Here is a 25,903-nt window from a genome sequence, read left to right as displayed (position 1 = left end):
GTCTTTAGATCCTGAAAGTAATCTAATCATACTGGTATCTCTGACACTGATCTTGAGAAACAGTCTATTAGTGTCCCGAAGTCTTCAGAGTACTTTGTCTAGCCAATCCATACGATAATGGGAAAAAAAGCTGGTAGGATTATTTCTGGCTTCAATAACTGTTTTGTTTGAAAATATGAGTATGGGAAGAGCAACCTGGAGAAAAATGGCCTTTTGTTTAAACTGTAACATCGGAGAGTGTGTAATTACATTCCAAAGATAAGAATAAATCATCTGACATTATATCCTACATTAATATAAGTTTAGGAATGGAGAAGTCATCATTAAATTAGTAGAGAGAAGTGTAGCAAGAATGAGATAGATGTGCCACAGAGTGGAATGGTGGGATGGGGAACAGCAGCATGAATGATGCCTAAGTGGGGAAAGGAAAATGTTTCTCTACTAAATTAATCCTTGACAGTGGTAACAGTATTTGAAATAGTAAAAAAAAAAGCTAATGAAAAAAAAGGACTGAGATAGAAAAAGGAGACCATACCCTGCACTTAAGTAGTATCTATTATGAACCATGAGAGATTTTAATTGGGGTTCAATATAATCTGTAAAATATGCTATTATTATCCATTTTCTTTCAGAAGACAAATGGAGGCATCTGTTTCTAAAACTACCAGTCTGGAGAGCATGGGTATTCAAATGGGAACAGGACATGCCATAATGTCCAAGGGAGTCAGCAGGGAGCTTGGCACCCCTAAAAACATACCTGACGAATTCCAGGTTGGAAATTTTTGCAGTTATAGCTCCCAAAGCAGATAGCTGCTTCAAAAAATCTGGACCCAAAGGAAGACTAGGGAATGAGGGGAGGAATGAAAAATCAGGTGCCAGAATGTTCCCTTTTCAGCCTGTGCCATAACCAGTGGCCACAGCTTTGGGTGCAGGGCACAGGGATGATGAAGAAGGCAACAGCTTAGCAAGCAGCCATTATTAAGGACACTTCTAGTGGAAAATCATGCAGTAGCATCACCTGAATGATTCTGGCTTTAGCAAGGAGAGCAACATGTCACCAACAAGGACTAATTGTTAATTTAGGAAATGCAAATAAATTTGTTTCTTATCTCCGTGCCATTACAGCACACACTACTCTGCATTTCACAGAGCAAACAATTGTAACAAAATGAGAAGGAAACTTGTGGCTACATACATTCTTTTGTAGGAAAATCATGTTATGAATTTTTTTTCTTCCAGTACTTATATTTGAGGATGAGGGAAAAAAATCCTTTCCCATCTATCATGAATTTATGTCAAATAGTCCCAGAATTTACTTGCCATGTTGAAAATGTGAATGGTAGAACATTGCATTTTATTATTTCAAATGACATTTCCTTTAAGATTACAAAATGTTAAATATAGTACTGCCTTAAATTTCTCCACATACCATCCCAACACAAACTCTCTAGAAACAGATGTAAATTGTTAGCTGTCTCTGAAAATCAATATAGAAATTATATGTTTATTAACTATTAAGGATGGAGAATTTTTCCTTGCAGAACTTTTGGCTCCAGTAACACTAAACCCTGATTTAAAGTTAGCAACTGCTTAAGGATACTGCTGGAGCAGGACTTGATGGCATGAGCTATCTTGAGGCAGAAGTTCTGTGCATACCAACACAAAAGGTATATAGGCAAAGGCTGCATGTTCACACAAAAAAAGCTACTCTTAATTTTATAAGATCTCAATTTATCTTTGCTCATCACTCTCAAATAAATATAGACAGGAAATCTGCTGACTTTTTATCTTTTTTCAGTCCATGTACATATTAAAGGAGATAATAGGAAACAGCTTAGGTAAATGGGCATTCTTTCTGAATCTTTCTGGGCTAATAGAGTATAATTGTACCAGGAAAATCAACCAGCTACATTCTGAAGGGAATTACTTTATCAACTGGATTGATAGTATTTATTTGGCATACTAAAATTTTCTTTTCCCACTCCCAGGATTATGGGAAACAGTTCCAATGTCTTCGTGCAAATTTTCTTACTGCACTATTGTAAGATGAAAAGATTGAGGATTCTATTAAAGAAGAGCTAAAGACATCACATGTTTTGGTTCAAATGAAGGATATATTTTTTCTGATTACCACTGACATGTTTTATAGATTCTTAGACATTCAGATGAAAACCTGAAGTATTTGATATACCCCATGATTGTTCATTAATAAAGACTGTACATCAGAGTGAATCAGAGAAGGTGAGAATTTAATATGACAGATGTTGCTATGCAAGATAGAGCCTGGAGAAAATGAGCACAAGGTGTATTCTGTAGAGAGATCAGCACTTGCTCATGCAAATGAAAATGCTTCTGTGATTACAGAAGACAGTCTCACAGAAATAATTTTTTGTACACACAATTACGAAGTTTATGTCTCCTCTTGGTCGACAGCTGTATGTCTGAAAAGCATATATCCTAAGAGCTGTTATGTCATGTTGCCAGAGGTTGAAGCTTGTCCTGATACAGAAGTCCAAGGAGAAGCTCTCTTCTGAATTCAGTCCCTGAAATCCCTCTCTGTTTCACCAGTTGCAGTCTACAATAAGATTAGGCCCTATGGACTGCATACTTCACAAAGAAAGTACAATAAAAAAGCCATTTCAGCTTCTAATCAGAAACTGGCTTTTAATCAGAATACCTGACTCTTTAAAATTAACTTCAGGTCTGAATTCTTAATCGGGCTGTCAATTACTTTGCTCTTTCTGCACATTACCTTGAACTTTTTAGTTACTGTAGCAACTGTTCCTAATTTCTTTATATCAAAATGAAGTATTTCATTTCAGACCTTGCTGAATCTCTCTGTATTTCTCACAGGATGTTTCCATGACCCATCAAAACACTTAAAAACACACACAGCTCTGACTTCAACCACAGTCAATTACACGCTTAAATGTAAGCATGTGATTAAGTGCTTTGGTAAATGGGGTTGGGCTTGAACAGAGGTAAATGCTGCTCTGGACCGCAGCCACAGATGAGAAGGAATGACTGTTACTGAGAGTTGGCAAGACACTGGTAATGATTCATTCAGATCAGCTCTAAGGATGCTCCTAACACATTCTAGCCTATTTCATTCTGATCCAGAAGACATTCAAATATATTTCAATTCTCTTTAAAATAAATTTCAATCACACATTCTGGTTTAGAACAGAAGCCTGGCAGCACTGCTAGTCCAGAATTAGTTACACAGTTATCTGATGGGGAGAAAGCTGCATTTGAAGGCTGGACAGTTTTACTCCTGCACCTAAGATGCGCTGATATGTTTTTTAGTCAGGACATGGTATTTTCCCTCTAAAGCCAACAGATTCCCTAAGATCTATACAAAGCACTAACTTCAGGGGTCTTCTCATGACATAACTATGCTATTTCCCAGATTTCTCTTTTAACAGAGCAGCAATCAAAACTTCTACTCATGTCACTATAAACGTGGCTAAAATAAAATCAAGTGGAGGTCTTTCACTCGGATGGCAGCTTTGAATACCTACATTTTATTTTTACTTTTAAAAGGAAATGGACAGATCAAAGCTAGATGATTCAAAAATGAACCATATGGCAAGTTAAAGGGGAAAAGAAAAGGATCTGTTGTGAAGTATTTTTGAGTAGAACAGCAGGGCTGTCTGCAGCTTGCTGTACTGTCTAGTAAGGTTTGCTGAGAATAACCTGCTTAGCTGATTATTCCTTGTAGCAACTTTATGGCAGCCGTCAGTTACCAGTAAATGCACTGATTTGAGGAACATACATAATTATGGCCTTCATTTGCACTAATAAAGACAGAAAAACTCTTATAGGAAAAAAATGCTACAATTAATTTAAATTAAACATGTAAATACAGGCTATCAGCCAAAGCCTAGGGAACTCTGTGGAAACTTTTGAGTTCAGTGAGTTGCAAGAACACTAGCATACATCTTATTTGTCCAAAAACCTTCCACAAAATAACTATTAAGAATAGTCTATTACTTTACTGGTATCTCATAATTATATATAGAGAAGCTTAACGCACAAACAAAAAAGCTTTCTGAAAGTTTGCATTTTTCATTTCTCCAGCTATATCTGGGGAGGGATAAGACTTTGCAGAGCTTACAAGTACTTTCAACAGTGGCGCCTCTAAAAAAAGAACACAGTGATGTAAAGCTGCTGAGTAAGGTGCTGCTGAATTGAGGACCCATAAGCTGCTTCTAATTTCTGTCAACAACCATGATACTTTATGGAGACTAGGTTTTTATCTGGCTACTTTTGCAAAGTTATGCTCAACTCTGGAGTGCCAAAACTTACAGTGTAATAGCTCTCAGTAAGTATTTTGGCCCTCAAAACATTTGCTAAGTGGCAACAAATAGTCCAACTCAAACATTTTTGTAGTTCTGTAGAAGAAGCTTGATCCAGTGCTCCAGGAATCGTTTAATTTTCAAGAGACAATGTTTTTCCATGAAAACAACCACTCGAGGCAGGGTTTTCATGCTGGCCTTCTGTAGTCTGTGAGAATGCCTTGAATGTGTGGAGAAGGTTTTACACAGTTTTATTGCATTAGTGGACATCAGAGGGGTATGAAACTTAGAAACATATGGAAACAGGACTGACAGCTACTAGCTCTAGACATGAAAGACTGGAGAAGCACCTGCTGATGGCAGCACTGAGGGTAATGGAACATGAGATTGGACGGCTGGAGTTCAGAGGCAGACAGAGGACTCACAACATGGACACACACCAACCATACCTTCACTGGCTCCTTTGCCTTTCCTGTCAGGTAACTCTAACCCTGTGCCCCCCGAAGGATATAAGGAGACGTCCGTTGGCACTGGCCAACTGCTGGCTGTGTCTTCCGTGATCTCATACATCTGCCCTTCCATCGGCTGCAGGTGCCAGTTTAGGCCAAACAGGTGCATGGCTGTGGTGAGCAATGAGAAAAGTCATCTTTTTCTGTTTGGGAGAGTTACAGAACTACAGGGGCACTTTCTCTTTCTAAACCCTCATTCCAGTGCCTTATTAGTGGTCATTGCTTTAGGACAAGAATGGGATTAATGTAATTAGACAGCCCCTGCTGCTTCTACCATACCAGCTCCCTAGGTCTTTCCACCCACTTAAACTCAATTTAGATCACCTCTGCTCTTCCAGCAGAACCGCTCCTGACTCATGGTCTGCATAACAGGATAACCAGGCACAGTGTTTCACAAAGTTCCCAAGGCTGGGATGACAATGTAGTGAACACAGAAATACAAGGAGTATTATTTCTTAACATACCAATAAATCCTACGGAACTGCACTCTGGTTTATTTTGCCATATTCACAAGTGTGTTATATAGGTTTTCTTTTTTTATTTTTTACCCATGAATTATACACAGAAGTCCTTACAGACATCTCTGACAGCTTTTCCTGGTTAAGATCAAGTAAAAACTGAGGCAATTCAAGACCCATCTTGCGCACATGCCTTTGTGCTCTGCATCACAAATGTGAGCAACTATGTCTGAGCATTCTTTCATACAACTCAGCCTCTTCTATTCAGATCAAGGACATATCCTTGAGAACTGAAAACAAGCAGCACCATTTAGATTTGTGTGATAGCAGGGCAAAGCTCTATGTAGGTTTCTGGGCTATGCAAAGTCACCCAGGGCACATGTGAGTCTATTTCAAGGCATTACATGAAGACAAGTGAAGTAAAGGAAAAAGACAAACTACTTAAATAGCAAACGCATGTATGAGGAGCATGGAAATCTTATGCTTATACACCTAATACTTGCCCCTTCACAATATAAAGCAAAAGAATGTGGATTGTGGCTTACCATATCAGTTCTTCCATCACCAACATAAACATTTCATACTCAATCAGTATCCAGCTTAGCTTCAGGGTCTACACAGCTAAATGATCTGATATTTGCTACACTTGGAATGACATTTCTTTTTTAAGGGAAAGCCTTGATATTTTACACTATAATTTCTCCAAGAAACTATACAATGGCTCTAACATCACAGACATTTACTGTAAACAAAAAAAACCAAAAAAAAACCCCAAAACAAAACAAAAAAAAACCAACAAAACAAAAACCCGGTAAAGAAACAGAGCATTTCCATGGCCTATAACTCTATTTTTATTCACAAACATATACCTGAGATTGGCAACCATTGTTAGGGACAAGTGGTTACTTTATTTAAACCTGTGCATCAGAAACAGTCTTTACAAGAGGATTGAAAAGTAATCCGAGTAGGTCTCTGAAGACAGCATGTTTAGGCAATTTAGCAAAATACGAGATTTATTCCACTTCAGTCTCAATTAGGTCACCTATCATTTACTAATATAAACAAGGTTGTCTTTGCACAACTACAACATCACAAAACATGAGTGTAAAATTCTTTTTTTACTATGTAAATGGGGACTGTGTTTGTTAACAATTTTATCCATTAGGAAAGAAAATACATTCCTTAAACTCTCACACAGCAAGAAAGCACAGCAAGGAAGGTCTCCTGAGGGCCTGTTCAACACTCGTTTTTATACAGGTACGTATACCAAAAAGGAATGTTACCAACACTACTGGTAATATAATCAGGGTACTTCAAGAAGAGGAACAAGTATTTTCATCTAAAAGGGATATATTTACTCGGCAGAGAAATTGAGAAAAGGGAGGAAAGGGAAGAGAGGAAATCAGACCATGAACAAGGAATCTGCATTAAGCATTTGGCATCACTATGCTTGCATAATATCTTCGTGTTTATACAGCCCTCATCATCAGAGTGCCTGGGCACTTCATAGCTATTAACCTCACAAAACCTCATCAGGTAGGAATCTGCTTTTTTCTAGTAAACAGAAAAGAAAAGGAGAACTACAGTAGTTTAAAGGACTAATTCAATTCACTTGTTTGGGCATTAAAATGCAATTTTGTGTTAATTCACTTAACTTACTGTATGCTTACAGGGTTGCAAGCTCCAAGAGGCATTTCATGCAGCTCTCTGTCAGCAGTTCTGTTGTAAGCTCAGTGCTGGATGCTGTCTTATAATTCCATCCAGGCTAGACGTTTCCAAGGACCAGAGTGTTACCCAGGTGCTGCAGAACTGTTACAGAGCTCAAGGGCTTAGATGCTCTGAGCACACAAGTTCCTATGTTTAAATGGAATCTTTGTAGTTACATGCATGTTTATAGTTCCAAGCAGAATGCAAACTGTACTCTTCACTCCTCCAAACTCGAGCATTCCTAGACAGCAGTCAGGCCTAAGTTCTGTTGGTGCTAAGTGCTTAACACCAGCTCCATCTCTCAGACATCTTCATGTTAGAATGACCTGCATGAGCTTATAGTGGGCATTCCCGGTTTAGGCAGAACTGAGCCAGTGGTTTGCTTTCTTTGTAACACCATTTGATTTCCTCTGTCCTTTGGACATCACAGCCTAAGTGCCACACAAATTTTTAGGAACACATTGCAAGGCCATTGATTCCCCAAAAGGCTATTGCTACTTCTCTCCTCCTTAGGAGGAATTTTTTTTATTGTAGATCATTATTTATTGCAAGCAAATAAAGGTGAAAAACTCAACATTGCTTTGGGTGCAGTGGGCATTTCTTCCAGGCATTAAAATTAATTTAAAATACATGAGAGGAAATGTCTTAACAAGTGATCATCTTGCTTCAGTTTAACAACAGAACTGACACTCTGGAAGATGCTACAGCTTTTCTGCACATTATCCATCCACTTGCACAAGTGGATCAACCATTCCATGTCATCATTCAATGCTCAATGTTTGAAAAGTGTCTTACAATTTCCCAAAATAGAAAATACAGCCAAATTATTTGTAACATAGATACTGTGTTATCACACAGTAGTTAAAAGACCTGTATTAATGTTAACTTTTGTCCTTTGCTAGTAGATTTTGTCCTTTGCTAGTAGATGTCTAAAGCAAAAAGCTTCTTGCGTACATTGATCTCATCATCACACAGGTCACAGAATCACAGAATGGTTTGGGTTGGAAGACCATCTACTTTCAACCCCACTAAGATGGGCAGGAACCCCTTCCACTAGACCAGGTTGCTCAATGCCCCATTCAATCTGGCCTTGAACACTTCCAGGGATGAGGCATCCACAACTTCTGTGGGCAACCTGTGCCAGTGCCTCATCAGCCTGATAATAACAATTCATTATATCTAATCTAAATCTATTCTCTTTTCATTTAACACCATTATGGCCCTGTCCTGTCACTACAAACTTTAGTAAAACATCTCTCTACATCTTTCTTAAAAGCCTCCTTTTAAAGTATTGAAAGGCTGTAAGAAGTTCTCCAATGATAAGCCATGAGAATGACAACTATGCACACCATGCATACAAAAGTGCAAAATGTTGAAAACCGAATTATTTGAATAGCATTTTGATTATCAAGTGGCTTTGAAAATTCAGAAAACAGTGTAAAAGCTGAGAGCTACTGCTCCATTCAGGATTTCTGAGTTGATGTTTTTAAGCACAAAATAAAAGCCTATAAATATCTCCATTCATACGGCAAACAGATAACATGCAATTTTTGCTATAGGTAGGCAATAACCACAAAAGTCAACCTGAAACAAGAACAAAGAGTCTGATTTACTTTGGAAACACACTCTTGTAGCAGGTAGGTTATGAGGATGTCGCCTGAATAAGTGATTTCATTACTATATTCCAAATACCAGCAGTGTCTGATTGGCAACCTGGTGGAAGATTCATTTGTCCTCTTGCTCTAACGTCTACACTGGTGCTAAAAAGTTAAGTAGTAATAGCAGTGAATATTTTGGGTCTTTACATCTCAATGGGATGTGTAAAGCTGTTGTTGCACACAGTTGTGTTTAAAGGTTTTATGAATCAACCTTGATCTGTGTAAATTCTTTCTCACAGAAAAAAAAACCCAACTAAGGACCATAATCATGGAAAAGCCCTATAACCATGGAGGAGAGCCATAATAATATATTTTGAAGTGTTAATGTTCCTAAGAGGGAAGTAAAGCTGTAAACATAGTTTCAGATTCCTGATGTTCTTAGTTTCTGGGTCAATGGAACCCACTGTGGACATTTTTTCTGGCTTTTTTTCGCCCCCTGCTCAGCTAGATACAAGATGTTGTTGACACAGAGTAAATGCCCTCCTAAAAGCCCCCATGTCCTTCTCCATCTCCAACATGATGCTCAATAGATTTTCAGATATTGAAAGCTCCCCATGTATTAAAAGAGCACTCTGCAATTAACAATCATTAAAGTGTGCACTTTTGTAAAATACCATGTAGCTTTCACTGCCTAGGAAGCTCCATGACAGGCTCTTTGCAGAAGCTTTGGTTATATTCCCCATGGAGAAGAAAACTCTCTTGTCTCCCTTCTCCTGGAATGAAAACAATACTTAGGGGAAACCCTGCTTGCTCTCTGGGCTGTTTCACCACCACCAACTTAGATGATAAAAAGGCATCTAGGGCCTCTGGTCCATTATGCTCATGTTTTGACTTTAAAGCTTTGACTTGCATGACCTTTCCCCTGTAGCTAAGTGCTAGCAAAAGATGCCCTAAAACTTGCTGAATGGGCAACAGAATTTTCTTTGGCAGACTAAATCCCCTTATCCTCAGTCCTAAGTCATCTGTGGCTGCCTTCTTGGCAGAAAAAATTGGAGATCAAACTCCAGTCCTTTCAGGGTTTGATTACTTTGCAGAATTCAGCATTTCAACCATGCCAGTGTCATATGGCTGTTCTTTTGCTGGACTCAAATTCAATCTAGCTGAGAAAATTTGCAAGCACTTTAACATCATCTGAGTTATTTAATCATGCAAATAAATCAAAGTTCATATTGATGGAACCAAGTATTCAGGATCATGATTCTTCTGATTTTAACATATCATCTCTTCCTATATTGCATTATTCCTACTCCATAGCTACTTTTGGACACCATAATCAGCATGAGCAGACTCTGTTAAGTCAAATAAAGAGGAACATTCTTTCCAAGTTTTTTTTGAAGACACTCAGGCTTTTGAGTGTCTTTGTATTATTGCCACTTGCTTATGAGACAACAAAACACCAAAGTCAAAACAACTTACTCAGCGGAGCAGAGAACAAAAGAAGTGGTACAGCATTTTGAATGAAAAAGGACAAACAAAGATAATAATTCACATGGTCAACAAAATGGACATCTCTTAGGACAGGCTGATGGAGCGAAGGAGTTAGCAGAGAGAGGCAGATGATTGTGATAGATCACAGAGAGAAGAAAAGACAAGACATGCTTACTGAAGCATAAGAGACCCCCAAAAAGCACACCAGTCAGCAAAAAAACTGAAAAACAAACGGCTGGTCCTTTATTAGCTTGTTGCTTTGCCCAAAGCAGCAAGCTAAGTGTAATAAATAACCAAACCAATCAATTAGGATGTTTGGATTAAGGCTACAGCTGAAGCCACCAGGTGCTTCCATAGTGTTTGTTAAAAGCATTCTCACAGCAGCTCCCAGGCTCTGGGAGCTCTCTCAGGGCTAAGTCCTGCAGGTACCACAGCTGGCCTGGTAGTTCCTCACCCAGGCAAAGCTGCTACAGAAACATAGGAAAGAATAAAATAACATTTTTTTCCCAGCTAACAACTGATCTTGCCCTGAACAATGAATAAAGAGTTTCTCAGAATCAAAGCTTAACAAAACACATTAATGATCCCTACCTGAGCCTGGACTTACAGCAAGTGCAGGGGTAAAGGGCATAAAGGCAAGAGAGAAGTCTTTTGGGATTCTCATCTGAAAACCCCAGCCAGCTGCTTTACACTAAGAATACTCCAGGTTTTGAATCCATATTTATGTAAGAATATATGCCCATATATGTCAGTATAATTGCTTAAATAACACAGGGGACGGCACAAGCTTTGGAAAAGCGAAGCTCCTCTGCACAGCCACTCCACCCTCCCCAGCTCAGCTGTGCTAGCACTGGGCTCCATCTGGAGAAGTTTGGCTTTGCTACTCCACTGGTTTCTACAAGCACCTCACTGCATTGCTGACAGCTAAGCCTAAGCCAACACAAGCCAAAAGACCACTCCTGGGAGGGCGAAGGGTTTTCCAAAGCCTCCCTGTGCAGCATGGGGAAAAGGAGAAAATGGCAAAACACTGTGTGAGAAGGAACAAATGAGAAGGACTGATGCCACAATGGACAAGAATAAAAATGAGTAAGGGGAGGAAGGTGAGAAAAATACGGAATGAGAGAAACTGAGAAAAAGAAGGTTAGAATAGAGCAAAGATAAGTTAACAAAAACGTATAAGGGATTTGGAATAGGAAAAACAGCTGAAGCTCCGTGGTTGAGAAGACATTTTTACGGGTTGTTTCTGTGCTCTGCCCTCTTTGTGTGGAAACAAGCATAAGATATGTGGTGGTTACATATTCCTCTTTAACCTTCATGCTTAGTCAGATCTACAATAACATGCTCTCCAAAATGATACCTGAGCTTTGCTTTTTTCCTCCTAATTGAGAAAAAGCTGAATCTCACCACCAAATTACTCAGGGTTAATTTTAACTCAAGTAAATGTATTGCTTTTAGTCCCGTCTCTGGAAGAAGCTTGACTGTAATTATCTGGATAACTGTCTCTACACTGAAATCATATGATTTTTGTATAAGTGGTAGAATTGACTGTTGCAGAATAAACTATATTTTTGTGACATCCAGTGTTATGAAAAGGAGCCTTTCAGCATGACATAATCACTGGTTTGTCAGTCTTCAATAAATCAACGAAGATTAAGAAGAATGGGAATGGTAAAACAAACATTAAAGAAAAAATCAAACTGTTTTTCTCTTACACTGATGTTCCACTTCAGTGCTGGCCAAGGCTTCTGTGGCAGAACACACGACAGTCAAGGGCTGAAGTGGCTCTATGGCCCTACTGGTGTAGGAACAGGGCAAAAAACTGGATGCAGCATATACTATCTGCTCTACTTGTTTGTACGGTCAAGTCCTGGACTAGAGAGATCCAAGCTGTTGCTCATCTAAGAGCATCTAAGAGAATGGGGACACTTTTGAATGTTGTAGTGATTTAATACCCAGAGAACACATTCACAGATCTGGAATTGAGACCTAGCATCCTGACCGAAGATCCCAGTGTTTTGTAGTATCATGAATTCATATCATTTACACACACATACCCAGGTCACTCAGCCAGGCACCATGGGGCAAGAAGAGGGGGATTCCTGCAAGGCCACCTCTTGTGTGGATTTCAGCAGTTACCTTGTGACCAAAAACTCTGTACAGCGCTCTGTGTCATTCCTAGTGTCTGAAATTATTTCCTATACATAAATGCTTTCCATCTGTGGCTTAAAACTCTCACTCAGGAAATGGAAAACCTGACTTCATAAATCATCTTTTGCCCGAATGAATGTGAATTTGCACACCAGGACAAGACTGCAGTCATGTGGGAACAGAGAATCCTGCATACCAGGCTCTCCACAACCCAGATGGATTAGAGCTGCTGTGCAGCTAGAAATGTAAAATTAACAGGTCACAAAGGAATGGAGCCCAAAAGGCAGCTTGATTACATGTTGTTTAAGTGAAGACTCTAAGCCTGCAGCTGGGAGGTCCCATGGCTCTGCTTCCTGCCTGTTGATTTATTTGACACAAGACAATAGTTAAGAAAAATAAAAAAAGCACCAGGAGGGACATTTAGGGTAATGCTCACTATTGTAAATTCCCCATTTGCCTCCCCTCCTAACTGCTCAATGATCTGCCTTCAGTGAGAAAAAAGGGTTTTCAAGCCTCCTTCATAGTTTGGGGTTGAAGACACTTTGTCCAATTCTTAGATGAAGCTATCACATCCCAGCTCAACAATCTGCATCCACCCATCTCAGGGTTAAAGGAGGAAGGATTTTGCTGATAAAATAGAGAGGTATTTGTGTTGTGTTTGTTTGTGGGACATTTCTAGAACCTCACATGTCCTAAAATATGATGTAGGTGCTTTCACAGCCAGCTCAGTACTGACACATGCTATGGGATGCATCTAGCAATTCCTGGGATCCTACTTTGCTGCCTGACTATTGCTTCGCATTTAAACTATGTAAGTACCAAAAGTGGTTCTTTTGGAGATAATTCACTTCTTCCCTCAATCAGAATCATCACGTGCAAAGGAGGAATACAAATGATAGAGAGCTTCCTACCTTTTAAAAATTTGCCAGCAAGGTGGGAAGTACCTTTTGAGAAAACAAAGCATTGTGCTAATAACCTGAAATCCTGCCACAAACACATTTACTTGCTTTGATTTGACACTAGTTATTCTTTGACCCCTTCTGATTAAAGAAGAGCTGTATCCACGATTTCCACAATAGAAGCAGATGGTCTACCAAATAGAATTAGCTTCTTCTTAGGAGAACACTTTATATTTTAATTTAGTTCCCAATTGTTCTTAATAAGGAAGAAGAAAGGCTTCCAGCTGAAGCACCACATTTCTTTGAAACCTTCAAGGAAGTGACTAGAAAGGCATGTTTTAAAATGAAGCAGTTAAACTCAATGTTTGTTCAATGCAAAGAGTCAGCACTTCCTATTCAATGTCTTCCTAATTGCCCCTGAGGATCAAAGTCTTTTGAATGATTGCCTGTCCATTCAAATCATTAATAGATGATCATTGGCCCCTCCAGTGCTACAGTAGCTTGTAATTTCTTGCAGGAAAGGGAAAATGCAGTTTTAAATGGGTATATTTAAATATTTTTATGCTTTTTTAAAGGAGGATATTTTTAAAGTGTTAACCTAGAGAAAATATAGACATAAAAGTGGCATGGCTTATCTGAGGAGCTGACTGCTTAAATACCTTTGGTAATTTCCTTAACCATTTACACTAATTTCAAATAGAAAAGGAAGTGGAAAGATGGACCTCAGCAGCATTTGGCTGCTATTAGGCAGCCTAATGGAACAGAGGAACTTATTTCAGCCCTCAAAGCTCTGGCAGAATTGGTGTTACACATGCTCAGGCCTTTCTCAGTAAAATCATATTTTGCCTTCTAGATATCCTTTTTGTCAGAGACCGTATTAAAATAAATATTATGGAGATATTTCTTCAAGATCAAAGTCAATTATAAGATGGTCCCACTATACCTCTAAATGGAGTTTTAATTTGTGTATATAATATTAGAAATAATGGTTTTCCCATTGGGGTACTCACTTCAATTAGAGAAATGAGGACAGGCAGCTCTACCAGAGGGCCTCTTATCCTGCTTTGCATTTACTACAATTCTGGGCTAGCCTGTTGTGGACAGTATAATTTTACAAATGCCCTTTTATTACACACATATAAACTGTGAGGCACTAATTAAAAATGGTGTCATTTAAATCCACAAGGTAAATCCACAAGCTCTCACATGCCTCCTTCCCTGTTATCTCAACTCGAGAACTTTCAGAAAACCTACCTTTCAAAAATAATACAATAATTTGCCCAAAATCTAAAAAACACAGTTTGCTGTGCAGAAGTCACAAAATATATCTTTATTATTCCAAAACCCCATCACAACAGAGGTGGGATCACAGTTTAAATCAAATATCCCAGTTTAAGCATGAAGATCTAAATATTGCTGTAGAATTCGATGTGTGAGCTGATCTCTCAGATGGCTGCCTGCTCATCTGTCCTTCTGAACAAGAACATGATTTTATTATAGTAAGACAAGTAAATGTCTTTGAGACCACTGCTTGTGTTTTAATCCTAAAATCAGCTGAAAACTGCATTAGTGTTATTAGTCACTATGCACATTCTAAAAGCACCAGAGCCCCAGTTGGGCTGCGCTAGTTGATATAAGAAAAATTAACAAAATGGCAATCTCAGAATCCCTTGATGTCCAAAGGACAGGTTTAACTTGAGCTTTACTTAGCCTAAGTAAATCTGGTGACTTCAAGAGGATGATGGAGGTGTTTAAACTTCAGAACAAATTTACACATTTTGTAGATCTGGGCCAGAGTGCTCATCAGCATTGTCAAAACTGAGCTCTAAAGAAGAATCCTGTCAGCCTTGAGCCTGCTGGAAGAGATATGAAGAAATTTTAACTGTACCAGTGTTCAGGAGTATTTTGTTGTTTTAACTGCTTTGGGTGACAAAAGGACAGGTATGTTTAAAGCAGGCTAGGAATATTTTAATTTCTTTTCTAGGTTTTCTTTACATATATTAGAAAAACAAACACTCTTTGGAGGGGGAAAAAATCCCTTTTTTTTTCTGTACAAAAGCTTGGCAAATGGATACAAATGCACAGTCTGAGAAAGCGGATAAAGTGGGTGACACAGCACAATTAACAGCACAATAATTTTTGTGTCTGTCCAGAGACCATGAGCAAAATCCAGCACAATACTTTCAGGTGCTATAAATCAAAATGAAAGGTTCAGATCAGTGTAAAAAGCTCTCTCAATAACAAAACACAACCTGATGATTTGTTCCCTTGGACTTAGAACTAAATCCAGCACATAGAATAAGGCAAGTGCTAGCAAGTGCAACCCACAGTGTTCTAGAAAGACCCACAGCCATCTTTATATTTAATTTTACCTAAAAAAAGCAGTTGCTAAAAAAACCTGAAGTTTGCCAAGTCAAGAACTCAAAAATGAGCAAAGAACAGAATTAAGATTGCTTTTGTGATTTTACATCAGCCCCTGTATGCTTATGTACTCTGTAATAGCCTTTAATTCCCTTATCACAGGCTATTTTTTTCCACTGGCCCAATGCTGAGCAGAACAATTGCACAGAAATTACCACTCAACCCTGGCAACTCCAGCATTGTAGCACATTCAATTGCTTTCTAGGGATGCCATATGTGCAGTCTGCTTGGTAGCAGTAGGAGGGGGTTGGAAAGGGAAGGAACACTCGGCATGGACAATTTTGCTACTGCACTCTAACTAGGTCCCTACTGAGCATGTGTGAACTCAGATTTTCTAGTTTTGTGGTAGCCAGCTCGGGGTGGATCAGAGGTGTGATAAAGTACACACCATTGCTTATTCTACCTAATAAAAAAAGAGGTGTCACAATTCTCAATTACTTCAGTACCTCTACAGTATAAATAAAGAACAACAGTAGATCGAAAAGCAGAATTTTGCCTAAATGAGTGCCACATCACCTGGTGGATCCAGATGCCTACTCTCACATCTATTTAGGCTATAGAATCACAGAATCATAAAAGTTGGAAAAGACCTCTAAGATCATCAAGTCCAACCACTAACCCAGCACTGATTCATTCACCATTAAACCACATCTCCATCTGCCACGTCCATGTGCCTTTTGAACATTTCCAAGCACAGTGATTTCACCATGGGCAGCCTGTTCCACTGCTTGACAACCCTTTCAATGAAGAAACCTTTCCTAATACCCAATCTAAACCTCCCCTGGTGTAACTTACAGACATTTCCCCTGGTTCTGTCAGTGGCTGCCTGGGAGAAAGGCCAACCCTCACCTGGCTACAATCTCCTTTCAGGCGGTTGTAGAGATATATAAGGTCAACCTGAGCCTCCTTTTCTTCAGGCTAAACACCCCCAGCTCCCTCACCTGCTTCTCATAAGACTTGTGCTCCAGCCTTTCCCCACCTCTGTTGCCCATCTCTGGACATGTTCCATCCAGCACCTCAATGTCTTTCTTGTACCAAGATACCCAAACGTTCCCTTGTGATAACTTAGGCCATGATAATTCTGGTTTATCCTTAAATACAAATGTAACAAAGTGCTTGTTCCAAGACACAGCATACTCCTTTGCCCCTGCATTCCCAAAGACTAAGCTGATAGTAGTGAATTAAACAGTACTAAGCAGGGTAACTTGACAATCCGTAACATTTATTTGTTAGAAAGAACTTTACCCATGGCACTGCTTCTAGTCAGCCAACACTTTCTAAATTCCTGTGCATTGTTCAGTTAGCAAAGACCAGAGATCATTCTTAATAGATGGCTTGGGTCTGAATACCCGTAAGAGTTTAACAGTAGAGAAATGTATCCCTTCTGGACCAGTTGGGCACCTAGAATGGTCCCATGTACATGTTCCACAACCTGGAGCAGCCCATGATACAGTCTGACTGGGGAAGGTATACTAAAATCAATAAATTGTTACTAACCATCAAGATTAATGCTGTTTGGAACATTCTTATGCTTAGATTGAAGGATTTATTTTTTTTACCAAAAGGAAACTCTTTTGATGCTTGATTTCATTATACTTTCTGCCGTAATTGAAAGGGATTCTCTCCATTGATACTCCAATTAGATTTTCTTTTGAAATACTTAGGATAAGCAGAGCCATCATTTCTGCCAACTGCCTAGTTTTGCTTTGCTTTTTAAAGAGTTTCTTTTCACAAGGAAGCGATGCTGCAGTTGTACCGGGCAAGCAAGGTGAGATGCTGCTGCTGTTTCACATACTACCATATTTGAAAACAGCCAGCATATCCTGTTCTCACCATCAAATGGAGAGGAAGATAGGAAAAGCTGGAGATGATGGGAGGGTTTATAGGCTAGCATTGAAACACAAAGATTCAACAACCTCTACCTATAGAGCACCAGAGCCTACTATCTCAAAGGGAAGTATGGAAGTGGTCCTTTCAGAGCTTTTAAGTTTCAGCATAAACCGTGGCTTGAAATCTTGACAAAGTGGAAAAGAGTGGACTGGACTTTCTGTTCATTATTTTACAGGTCATCAGGATGTTACCTGAGCAGTATCCTTAACAACAAGACCTCACCCTATAAAGATGTCTATCTACTACGTAGCTCAATTTTAACTACAGGTAAAAACCTCAGAGACTGCACACATTCAATAGAATAGTATAACCTGGCTGCAAAGCAGGCTTTGAAGCCATCTTTTAATTTATGCTAGAAAACAATGGGAGATAAACACTAAACTATAACCAAGGAGCATTTTTCACTGCCAGTGACATCCCTAATTGAGATTACTTTATGACTAGTTACCCACAAAAACGTTTGGTATTTAAAAACATTGAAAAAGCCCATTATGGGAAACAATTCTTTCTGTCTCTACTTAACTGCAATTAAATTCCATTATTTCACACTAATTAGTATGAAATAAAAACATGGACTCAAAGAGAACTCCTTCCACAAGACATAAAGATCTGTAAAACTGATTTTTTCAGCATCTGTGTGCAAAGGTCAATCTAAGGCGCGAAATAAAGATCACAGCAGCACATCTGTGCCACTGTCATAAAGACAAGGCCAACACTTCTGGAGTCAGCCTGCTGTTATTTTCTTTTCTGGGGGCTTAGAGCAACTATAAAACCTCACTAAAAGCAACTGATAAAAGCTTATGGGTTGAGAGCCCGTATCTGACCATTTAATAAAACCAGATGGAATTACATTAATCTCTCCTTGCATTAAAGATTCTTAATTTTACAGAAGGATCAGACATCTAAAGGGCCAACTAATGCGTGGTTTCATGGCACACTGATGCAGACTCCCAGATCAGATGGAGCCCGCTGGATGCATAGCCACAACCCACTTTCGACTAGTTAAATAATCAGTTATTTTGGTGGTCTACTTCTGAATGCAAGTCATTCTTCTAGTGATCCCACAATGATGAAAGAGGATCAGACTTTGACAAAAGGACCTCTTCAATCAGTGTCAAAATAAAACAATAAGCGGAAATAAAAAAAAAGTAATATATAAAAGCCAGAACAATAGGGGAACAGAGAGTAATCTATATAAATCTAAAGCCAGGGAGAGAGGCAAAAAAGAAGCTGAGGACATCAAGAAAAAAATACAGGTCTTAAAAAAATCCCATAGAACAACAGAACTTTTTTTTAAGTGTACTGAAACCTAGCAAAATGAGCAGCAATATTGATGGAGATAGGGAAATTGCTAATAATGTTGTAGTAAAGACTGAAGCATTTAGTAAGAATTTTTGTTCTAGCTTTTGAAAATAACTACAATAATGCAATCATTTCACAGGAAATAAGTTTTTTCCAGTGCATTAGTAACCAGGAATTATACTGAAGTACATCTATTTAAGGACAACATTTTTAAATCTGCAGGCTCATTTAACTTGTACCCAGTAAAGAAGAAGGAAGAATATGACTCACTGATTAATACTGAACCAACTACCAAGAAATTAGAATAAGATTAATGCTCTACAAATATTTAAGAAGGAAAAAGGACAGGATGCAAGTCACTTGGTTTGGGTAGTCTGGTATCTATTACAGACAAAATAACAAAAACCATAGAATTGAACTGATAGAGAATAAAGAAAGTGAATGTATGGTATCTCAGGCCAACAATATTGCTTTTCTGAAAAACTGTTTCTTAAGAAACAGTTACTCATTCTTTGACAAGATTACAGTTTAGTAAGATATTTGATTTAATTTGATGTGATTAAACAAACAAGCATTTTTGGAGGGTATAAAGATATGTATACATGTATTTAAAAACTAACTGAAAGACACTAAAATTATCACTGCTGGTGAATAATCATCACATGTTAGAATTTCTTGTGAAGCTGAACAACTGATGGCTGGTCTGAAATTATTCAACATTTGCATCAGTGTTATGCAAGTAAATATAAAATCATGGATCACTAAACATGTAGCTCAAAATTTCAAGTGAGAAATACAATGATGAGGGCAGAACAGAAAAACAGAAGAGCAGGGCAGTAACTAAATTTGAATGATTCAAACAAAAAGTGTCAGTGGTCAGCCTATATACTTTGGATAATGGACCACAAACTGTCCATGAGATGGGATACTGGCAACTGGAAAGCAGAGAGAGAAAATGACTTAAGGAGTAAGAATAAGAAGATGCTGTATGACAATATCCTAGTGTAACTTTTACAGCCCAGAAAGACCTACTGGGATGCTTACACATATAAGCTGGGAAGAAGCCAGCTGAAGGACATGTGTGACTTACCTATGTAAAACAGGTAGAGTAAGTAGCTGGGGTTTGCTGGGCTTTGATGTGCAAAGAGGTCAGCCTGCACAATGTGACAGTTAATAGATTTTACCATATTGAAAATTGAGAAAACACTTTTAAATGAAAGCTATGGGAATCCTTAGGCTTCTTCCAGCCTCCAATAAACACTGAATTAGTCAAGAAAAGATGTAAACTTGCCCAGTATATTTATCACTGTAGACTCTGAAGAAGCACTAACCACTTTGCAAAGCAGAAATTATGCCACCAAGTTCAGAACATATTGTCATCACATGGATACCTACATTTTAGTACTTCCCAGTTTCCACAGACTGGGCAAGTCTGGCAAAATAAGCAAGTCTGCAATATCTTCTGCTCTACTTTTTCAGTAATATTTTCTTGCAGAAGTGTCTCTCCTTTGAACCCAAAAAGAGAAAGGAAGCCCATGACAGGTCAATAGAGTAAGTCCTATCAAGAGTGGCTGAGGGAGCTAGGGGGTTTATTCTGGAGCAAAGGAGACTCAAATGGGGGCCTTATTGCTTTTTACAGCCACCTGAAAGGAGCTTGGAGCCAGGTGGGGGTCAGCTTCTTTACCCAGGCAGCAAGTGACAGGATAAGAGGACACAGTCTCAAGCTGTGCCAGAGGAGGTGAAGGCTAGACAACAGAAGAATTTCTTCATGGAAAGGGTTGTTAAGCAATGAAATGGACTGCCCAGGGAGGTGGTGAGTCACCATGCCTGGAAGTGCTCAAGAAACAACTTGACATGGCACTTTTTGCTGTATTTTGTTTGACATTGTCATGTTCCATTGAAGATTGGACACAATGATCTTAGAGGTCTTTTCCAGCCTAAGTGACTCTGTGATTCTTTCAAAAGCATATCCCTTATTTCTCTAATCACAACACTTTAAAGTTCAGGTTACAAATCTTATTTAGATTGAAACAGTGAATGTTCTTTAATGGAGTTTCTATGGCAAGGTTTTTAACACCCATCTGAATGAACTGATCTTCACAAGAATAAATTTAAAGTGGCATCTTGTACCTTTATCACCTTTATTTTCAGGCACAATAGTGGATAAATCACTTGTACTTCCTTCACTCTAAATTATAAAGCTAAGAGTAGCTGCTATCCAAACATACATCGAAAAATTCAAAGTAAAAAAAAAGATGCACACAATCACCTAATAATACAAAGACCTCTTGATGACTTTGCAAGTGATAGAAAATAAAAGATCTACATTATAATTTATACCACCATGTACTTAAAGCTGCAGCAAAAGACAACAAAACAGGCACAAATGTAAGACTGAATGTAACCCACTGTAGTTTTAATTTACACAGAATCCTAGAATGATTTGGGTTGGAAGGGACCTTAAAGAAAAGAAAACCATCTAGTTCCAACCACCCTGCCATGGGCAGGGACACCCTCCACTAGACCAGGTTGCTCAAAGCCCCATCCAACTTGGCCTTGACCTCTTTCAGAGATGGGGCAGCCACATCTCCACCAATCTGTGCCACTGCCTCACCACTCTCACAGTAAAATATTTCTCTCCAGAGTCTATCTAAACCTACTCTCTTTCAATTTAAAGCCATTGATTTAATTTTGTGTCTTTCTCTTTTGTCCAATAATTACTCTCCACGTGTGCATGCATTTTGAGAGGGAGGAGGGGCAACGCTAGTAAAGCGGTGGGGCTGAAGCATTTGAGTCACTATTTCATTGTGGAACTGGCCAGGGAAAGTTTATTCTGCCAGATTACCTGAGGCAGCTTTACTGAGCTCACTGTTACTCACCAGCCTCTTATAAACTGTACCCACAGCAGCTGACCTCGCTGGTTCTCTAACATAGCGAAGTGTGACAGAGGTGAACACAGAGTCCTGTGACCTTCCCATCTCTCTGCTACAGAACAAAAAATGCAAAAAGATTTCTGCAATTCCATGCATTTTTGACTAGTCAGACAGACTCTTAAGTTGATGGCATCTCTCCATGGGATTGAGACTATTTTCATGCCTTAGCCTTTCTGAGAAAATCTACAGGGGCAAAATTTGTGACACAACAACAAAAACGATATTCAAAACTAGATTGACGAGTTAACATCTGTTATGACTTACATTTTATCTTCAGTCAGGTCAATTTCTAGAAGCAGGAATTTATAAAAATACATGCAGATTTTTCCAGCAGACACTGGGACCAATGCCCTGACTCTGACTGCATTTGAACTGGTGCTGAAGGAAATGGAGCTGCTGCAGTTTAAGAGAAGCATGTGCACAAGAAGAGTAAGGCCCATATTTCCTAAATGTCAGTGGTATGAAAGGAAGAGCTAAATGTCATCTAAACTGTTCTGCTTAGTGAGGGAGGCACTAACCCTCTTGCCTCACCAGTGTTTGTCTGCATTTGGTACAATAAGAGCCAGCTTTAATAGAAAAAACCAAAACCCCACATATTCAAGTTATACTACACAAGAGAAAAATGTAGTGCTGGCTCGTGATGGTGGTCCAACTCAACCAGTGTCCTGGAATGTAGTTTCACAAACATTTATAATACACAAAATATATCACTGGTAATACTAAAGCACCTTTTAGACTGGATCTGACACTTTTATTGATTAAGGGTAAAATTAAGTAAATGAGTTTGCAGTTACTGAGTGAACAGAACACAGTGATTTTGTGAAGATGTGAAGGAACCAAAAAAGGACCTCAAAGCCCTGTTTGAGGTAACAGATTGACTTCATAACATAAAGGCTTTCCTAGAACAGATTATTTAGCTCCCATTTCTGCCTTTTATCAAAGACAAGATGGAAATAGAAAACATTCAAAGATTTTGATTTAAAATCCTTGTAAATCAAAAGAACAAATGAACACTGTAGCAAAATAGAACTTAATCTGGGATCAGAAAATAAATATTAAAGTAGAAAGTGAAAGTAGCCTGTTGGCAGGGTAATAAATTGCTTTATATTTATTTATAACCTTAATATCAAGGTATCAATGTAGGATTATTAGATATGGATCAAGTTTAATAATTAAGCATTAGCAACTTTCCCTATTGATCTCTTACTATGTAAACACCATGGTAATTGGTACACTATACATCCATTGCTAACTAATTAGATTTCTAAGAGCTTTGGAGAGCTGCTTTAAATTGGGTTTGCTCCATAGCATCAAAGAATCATGGACAAACAGAGCTAAAGTTAGCTTTCGGGGTGATTCTTAGACAATAAAAAGAAAGACGCGTTATAAAACACATCATAGTCCTAGCACACTTTTACTGTCAAAGCATTTTGCCTGCAGCAAGCAACGCTTTTCTTCAAGTGAAGCTGCATCTGTACTCTCTACAGAAAAGTAGAGAGCTCTGACTCCAATAAAAAGGAATGACTCTTTTGGCTTCATAATATATTTTCCATCCCTAGCTTTAATCTAAATCAAATGCCCATCTTTCTTGCTGTTCATGCAATGCAACCGCAGCACATGCTTAAGTATAGGAAAATTGCAAGTGCCTAACACCATCAAATTGCACTTCCATCTAGTCTGGAATCTACATCAGGCAGAGGATAATAACTTCTGTTTAAACAGCCAGAAACCATTCTCCATCACTAATTAATTCAGAAACTGTTCCACAGACCTAGCCAAACAGCTGCTGGGCATGGAGATCTGGACAATCAAACAGGTATTTTCTGTTTCTAAACTTCCTCCCAAGCAGTACAGCAGTGCCAGAGACTCTTTACAATGGTCTGCTAGCAGGTCTGGCATCTATAAGGTACAGGAACTGCTGGCAAAGTATTAGCATAGCAACACATCTCGTGGGATTCTCTCTGCCATTAGAATCTTGCTAGAAATTAGCCCTCCAAGGCAGAACTCAATGATGTTATACAGACCCCACCAAATCCCAGCAAAAGCCAGGAAAATTTTTCTTGTCTAGCTGTCCATTGAATGGACAATCCTAAAATGGGGAATTCAATTTTAAAGTCATGTCTCTTCAGGAACTCATGGAATAACAAATTTGCAGGGCAGTTCTGAGCTGCTCAAGGAGAGGCCTTTGATTTCAATCGTTCCATCACTTTAATGTTGCAGCCCTGATGAGTCCCTGCTTTTCTCCTTGGTATTCTCATGGCATGAGACAAGCTTCTGTGGAGCTCATGGGATTTGCATAAGCTCTGTGTGTGCAAACCAATGATGGGCACTGTCACCACTGCCTTAGTATGGTGTCTGACTCTCTGAAAAGGGGCAACAAGTCAATCAAAAGCTTGCTAATTCAAATGAAAACCAGCTTCTGGTGTTTAATACACTCTGTTATATTTTTTTGGTCGTTATCTCTCCAGACCAGTGACTCAGCCCTGTAAAACCTTCACCTTGATCACAGTGTTGACGCATGACGGCAGCCATTCAGCTACCATGGACACCTATTTATGTCTCCTCACTTTGAAACAGCCCAGCAAGATAAATGAACCTCAGACTGCTAAATGTCATAAAGACTTATATGAAATAAACTCTGCCTTTTAGCCTCAAACAAATGATTAGCAAGTTCTCCAGGTGAATTTCAAAAAGGAACTGGCTTCAGCAAAAAACTTCAGAAATGAGCAGTGCCTTGTTGTTTCCATGAAGCTCTGCCACCCTCAGATGGGCACCCACCACAGCTATGCCTGAGCATCTGTCACGCAGGAAGTGCTGCCCGTAGCAGTCTCTTCAATATGTCTTTAGCTCCACGCTTCTACACACAGGTAAGGTCTGCAGTGGGCAGTTTTTAATATTTAAACAGAAAACTGTGACATGCCTGATGCTGCGAGGAACATCCTGAAGGCCTATATACCACTCCATTATCTAACCAGTGTACAAAAAAACAGATTAAATGCCAAGCTGCTGCAGTGGGACCCAACCTAAAGTCCATTCACTTAAATGGGAATCTTTTCAATAACCTCAGTTTGCTCTGGAGGATGAAAACGGTCATTAAAAGATAACTTCCATTTTAACTAACAAGAGCAGATGGAAAGCAGTCAAGTTCCCAATACTCATAGACTGTTACACAGAGTAGACCTTTTACTCATGACTAAGTTATACCTTACCACTCAGACTGTCCTCATGGCATTTAAAAGAGCAGGGTACTGCTTACATGAGAAAAATTATCTGTAAGAAAATGCAACTATGCAAATATGGGGGGGAGGGGGGGAAGAAAGCCCAAAATTGGAGGAAAAACAGTAATTTGTTTGCAAACAGACCAGGTTACTTGGAAAAATAGACAAGTTACTGTTAAGAATTACGTAGTTCATATTAAAATGCAAAATGTCTCAGTTTAACTTAGTGAAAGTACATTTTGACTGTCTCATTCCTTTCTTTTCTTTTGGGTTAGGTGGTACAATTCTCATCTGCAACTTGACAGGATGTAAAAAAATAATTACAAATGAAAAGGTTATTCATAATTTTTAAATGAGTTAATTAGTAAACCCCGCCAGAATCACTCATTACAGTAATTAATAATTGATTATACTTGAAATTAAACACAATTTTTCATCAAAATCTAATTAAATATCTGCCTTTTTTCTCGTTGATCAGAACATTGGGTCTGGTAGAGACAATCTTTGCTAAATATGTTTATGCTGAACTGAACCGTTGGATTTGATTTTTAATAATTGGTAGTTCCTTTAGAAATTAGTAATTATGACCCTTAATTACAGTGGTTCAACCTGCTCAGCATTTCTGGAACCTTGCCAGCCATCCATGGTGCCTGGCAAATGAGAGCGAATTCACCTCAATGGAGAGGATAAAAAAGATGGGAGGGCACTCACTGGACCTTCCCTTTAACCACATTAACTGTGGTTTTAAGCACGCATGTGATCTTTCGTGAACTCTGAGATAGGGTTCTGAGTTGGAAAGCAGCAAACCAAACTCCTCTCCATCTATCAACTAGCACACACCTCCTCCTCTTCCTCCAGAATGAACTGGCACTGCTATGCTGAGCTGAAATGATTCTCCTTTCTCCTCTGATACACAGAGATTATGTCCAAAGGAACCATGTTCAGGACATAAGGAGAATACCAGACAAATGAGAAAGGTGACTCTAAATGTACATAGCAAATGATGAAAACTGACTGCATATTTCATCAAACTG

General features: G+C 38.8%; 1 protein-coding gene across 4 annotated transcripts in view; it reads right to left on the bottom strand.

Moving 5' to 3' along the window:
* TENM4 (teneurin transmembrane protein 4) overlaps positions 1 to 25,903 on the bottom strand; it is a 605,662-nt gene that overhangs the window by 183,953 nt on the left and 395,806 nt on the right. For all 4 annotated transcript variants that reach the window (XM_031066102.1, XM_031066104.1, XM_031066103.1 and 1 more), the window contains one exon: positions 4,748 to 4,918. In XM_031066102.1, coding sequence (XP_030921962.1) covers positions 4,748 to 4,918 — 171 coding nt within the window. The remainder of the gene's footprint in view (positions 1 to 4,747; positions 4,919 to 25,903) is intronic.

The sequence above is a fragment of the Geospiza fortis genome, unplaced genomic scaffold (genome assembly GCF_000277835.1).
Source record: "Geospiza fortis unplaced genomic scaffold, GeoFor_1.0 scaffold16, whole genome shotgun sequence".
NCBI lineage: Eukaryota > Metazoa > Chordata > Aves > Passeriformes > Thraupidae > Geospiza > Geospiza fortis.
Note: the sequence above shows the minus strand (reverse complement) of the source record. Positions and strands in the feature narration are given on the sequence as shown.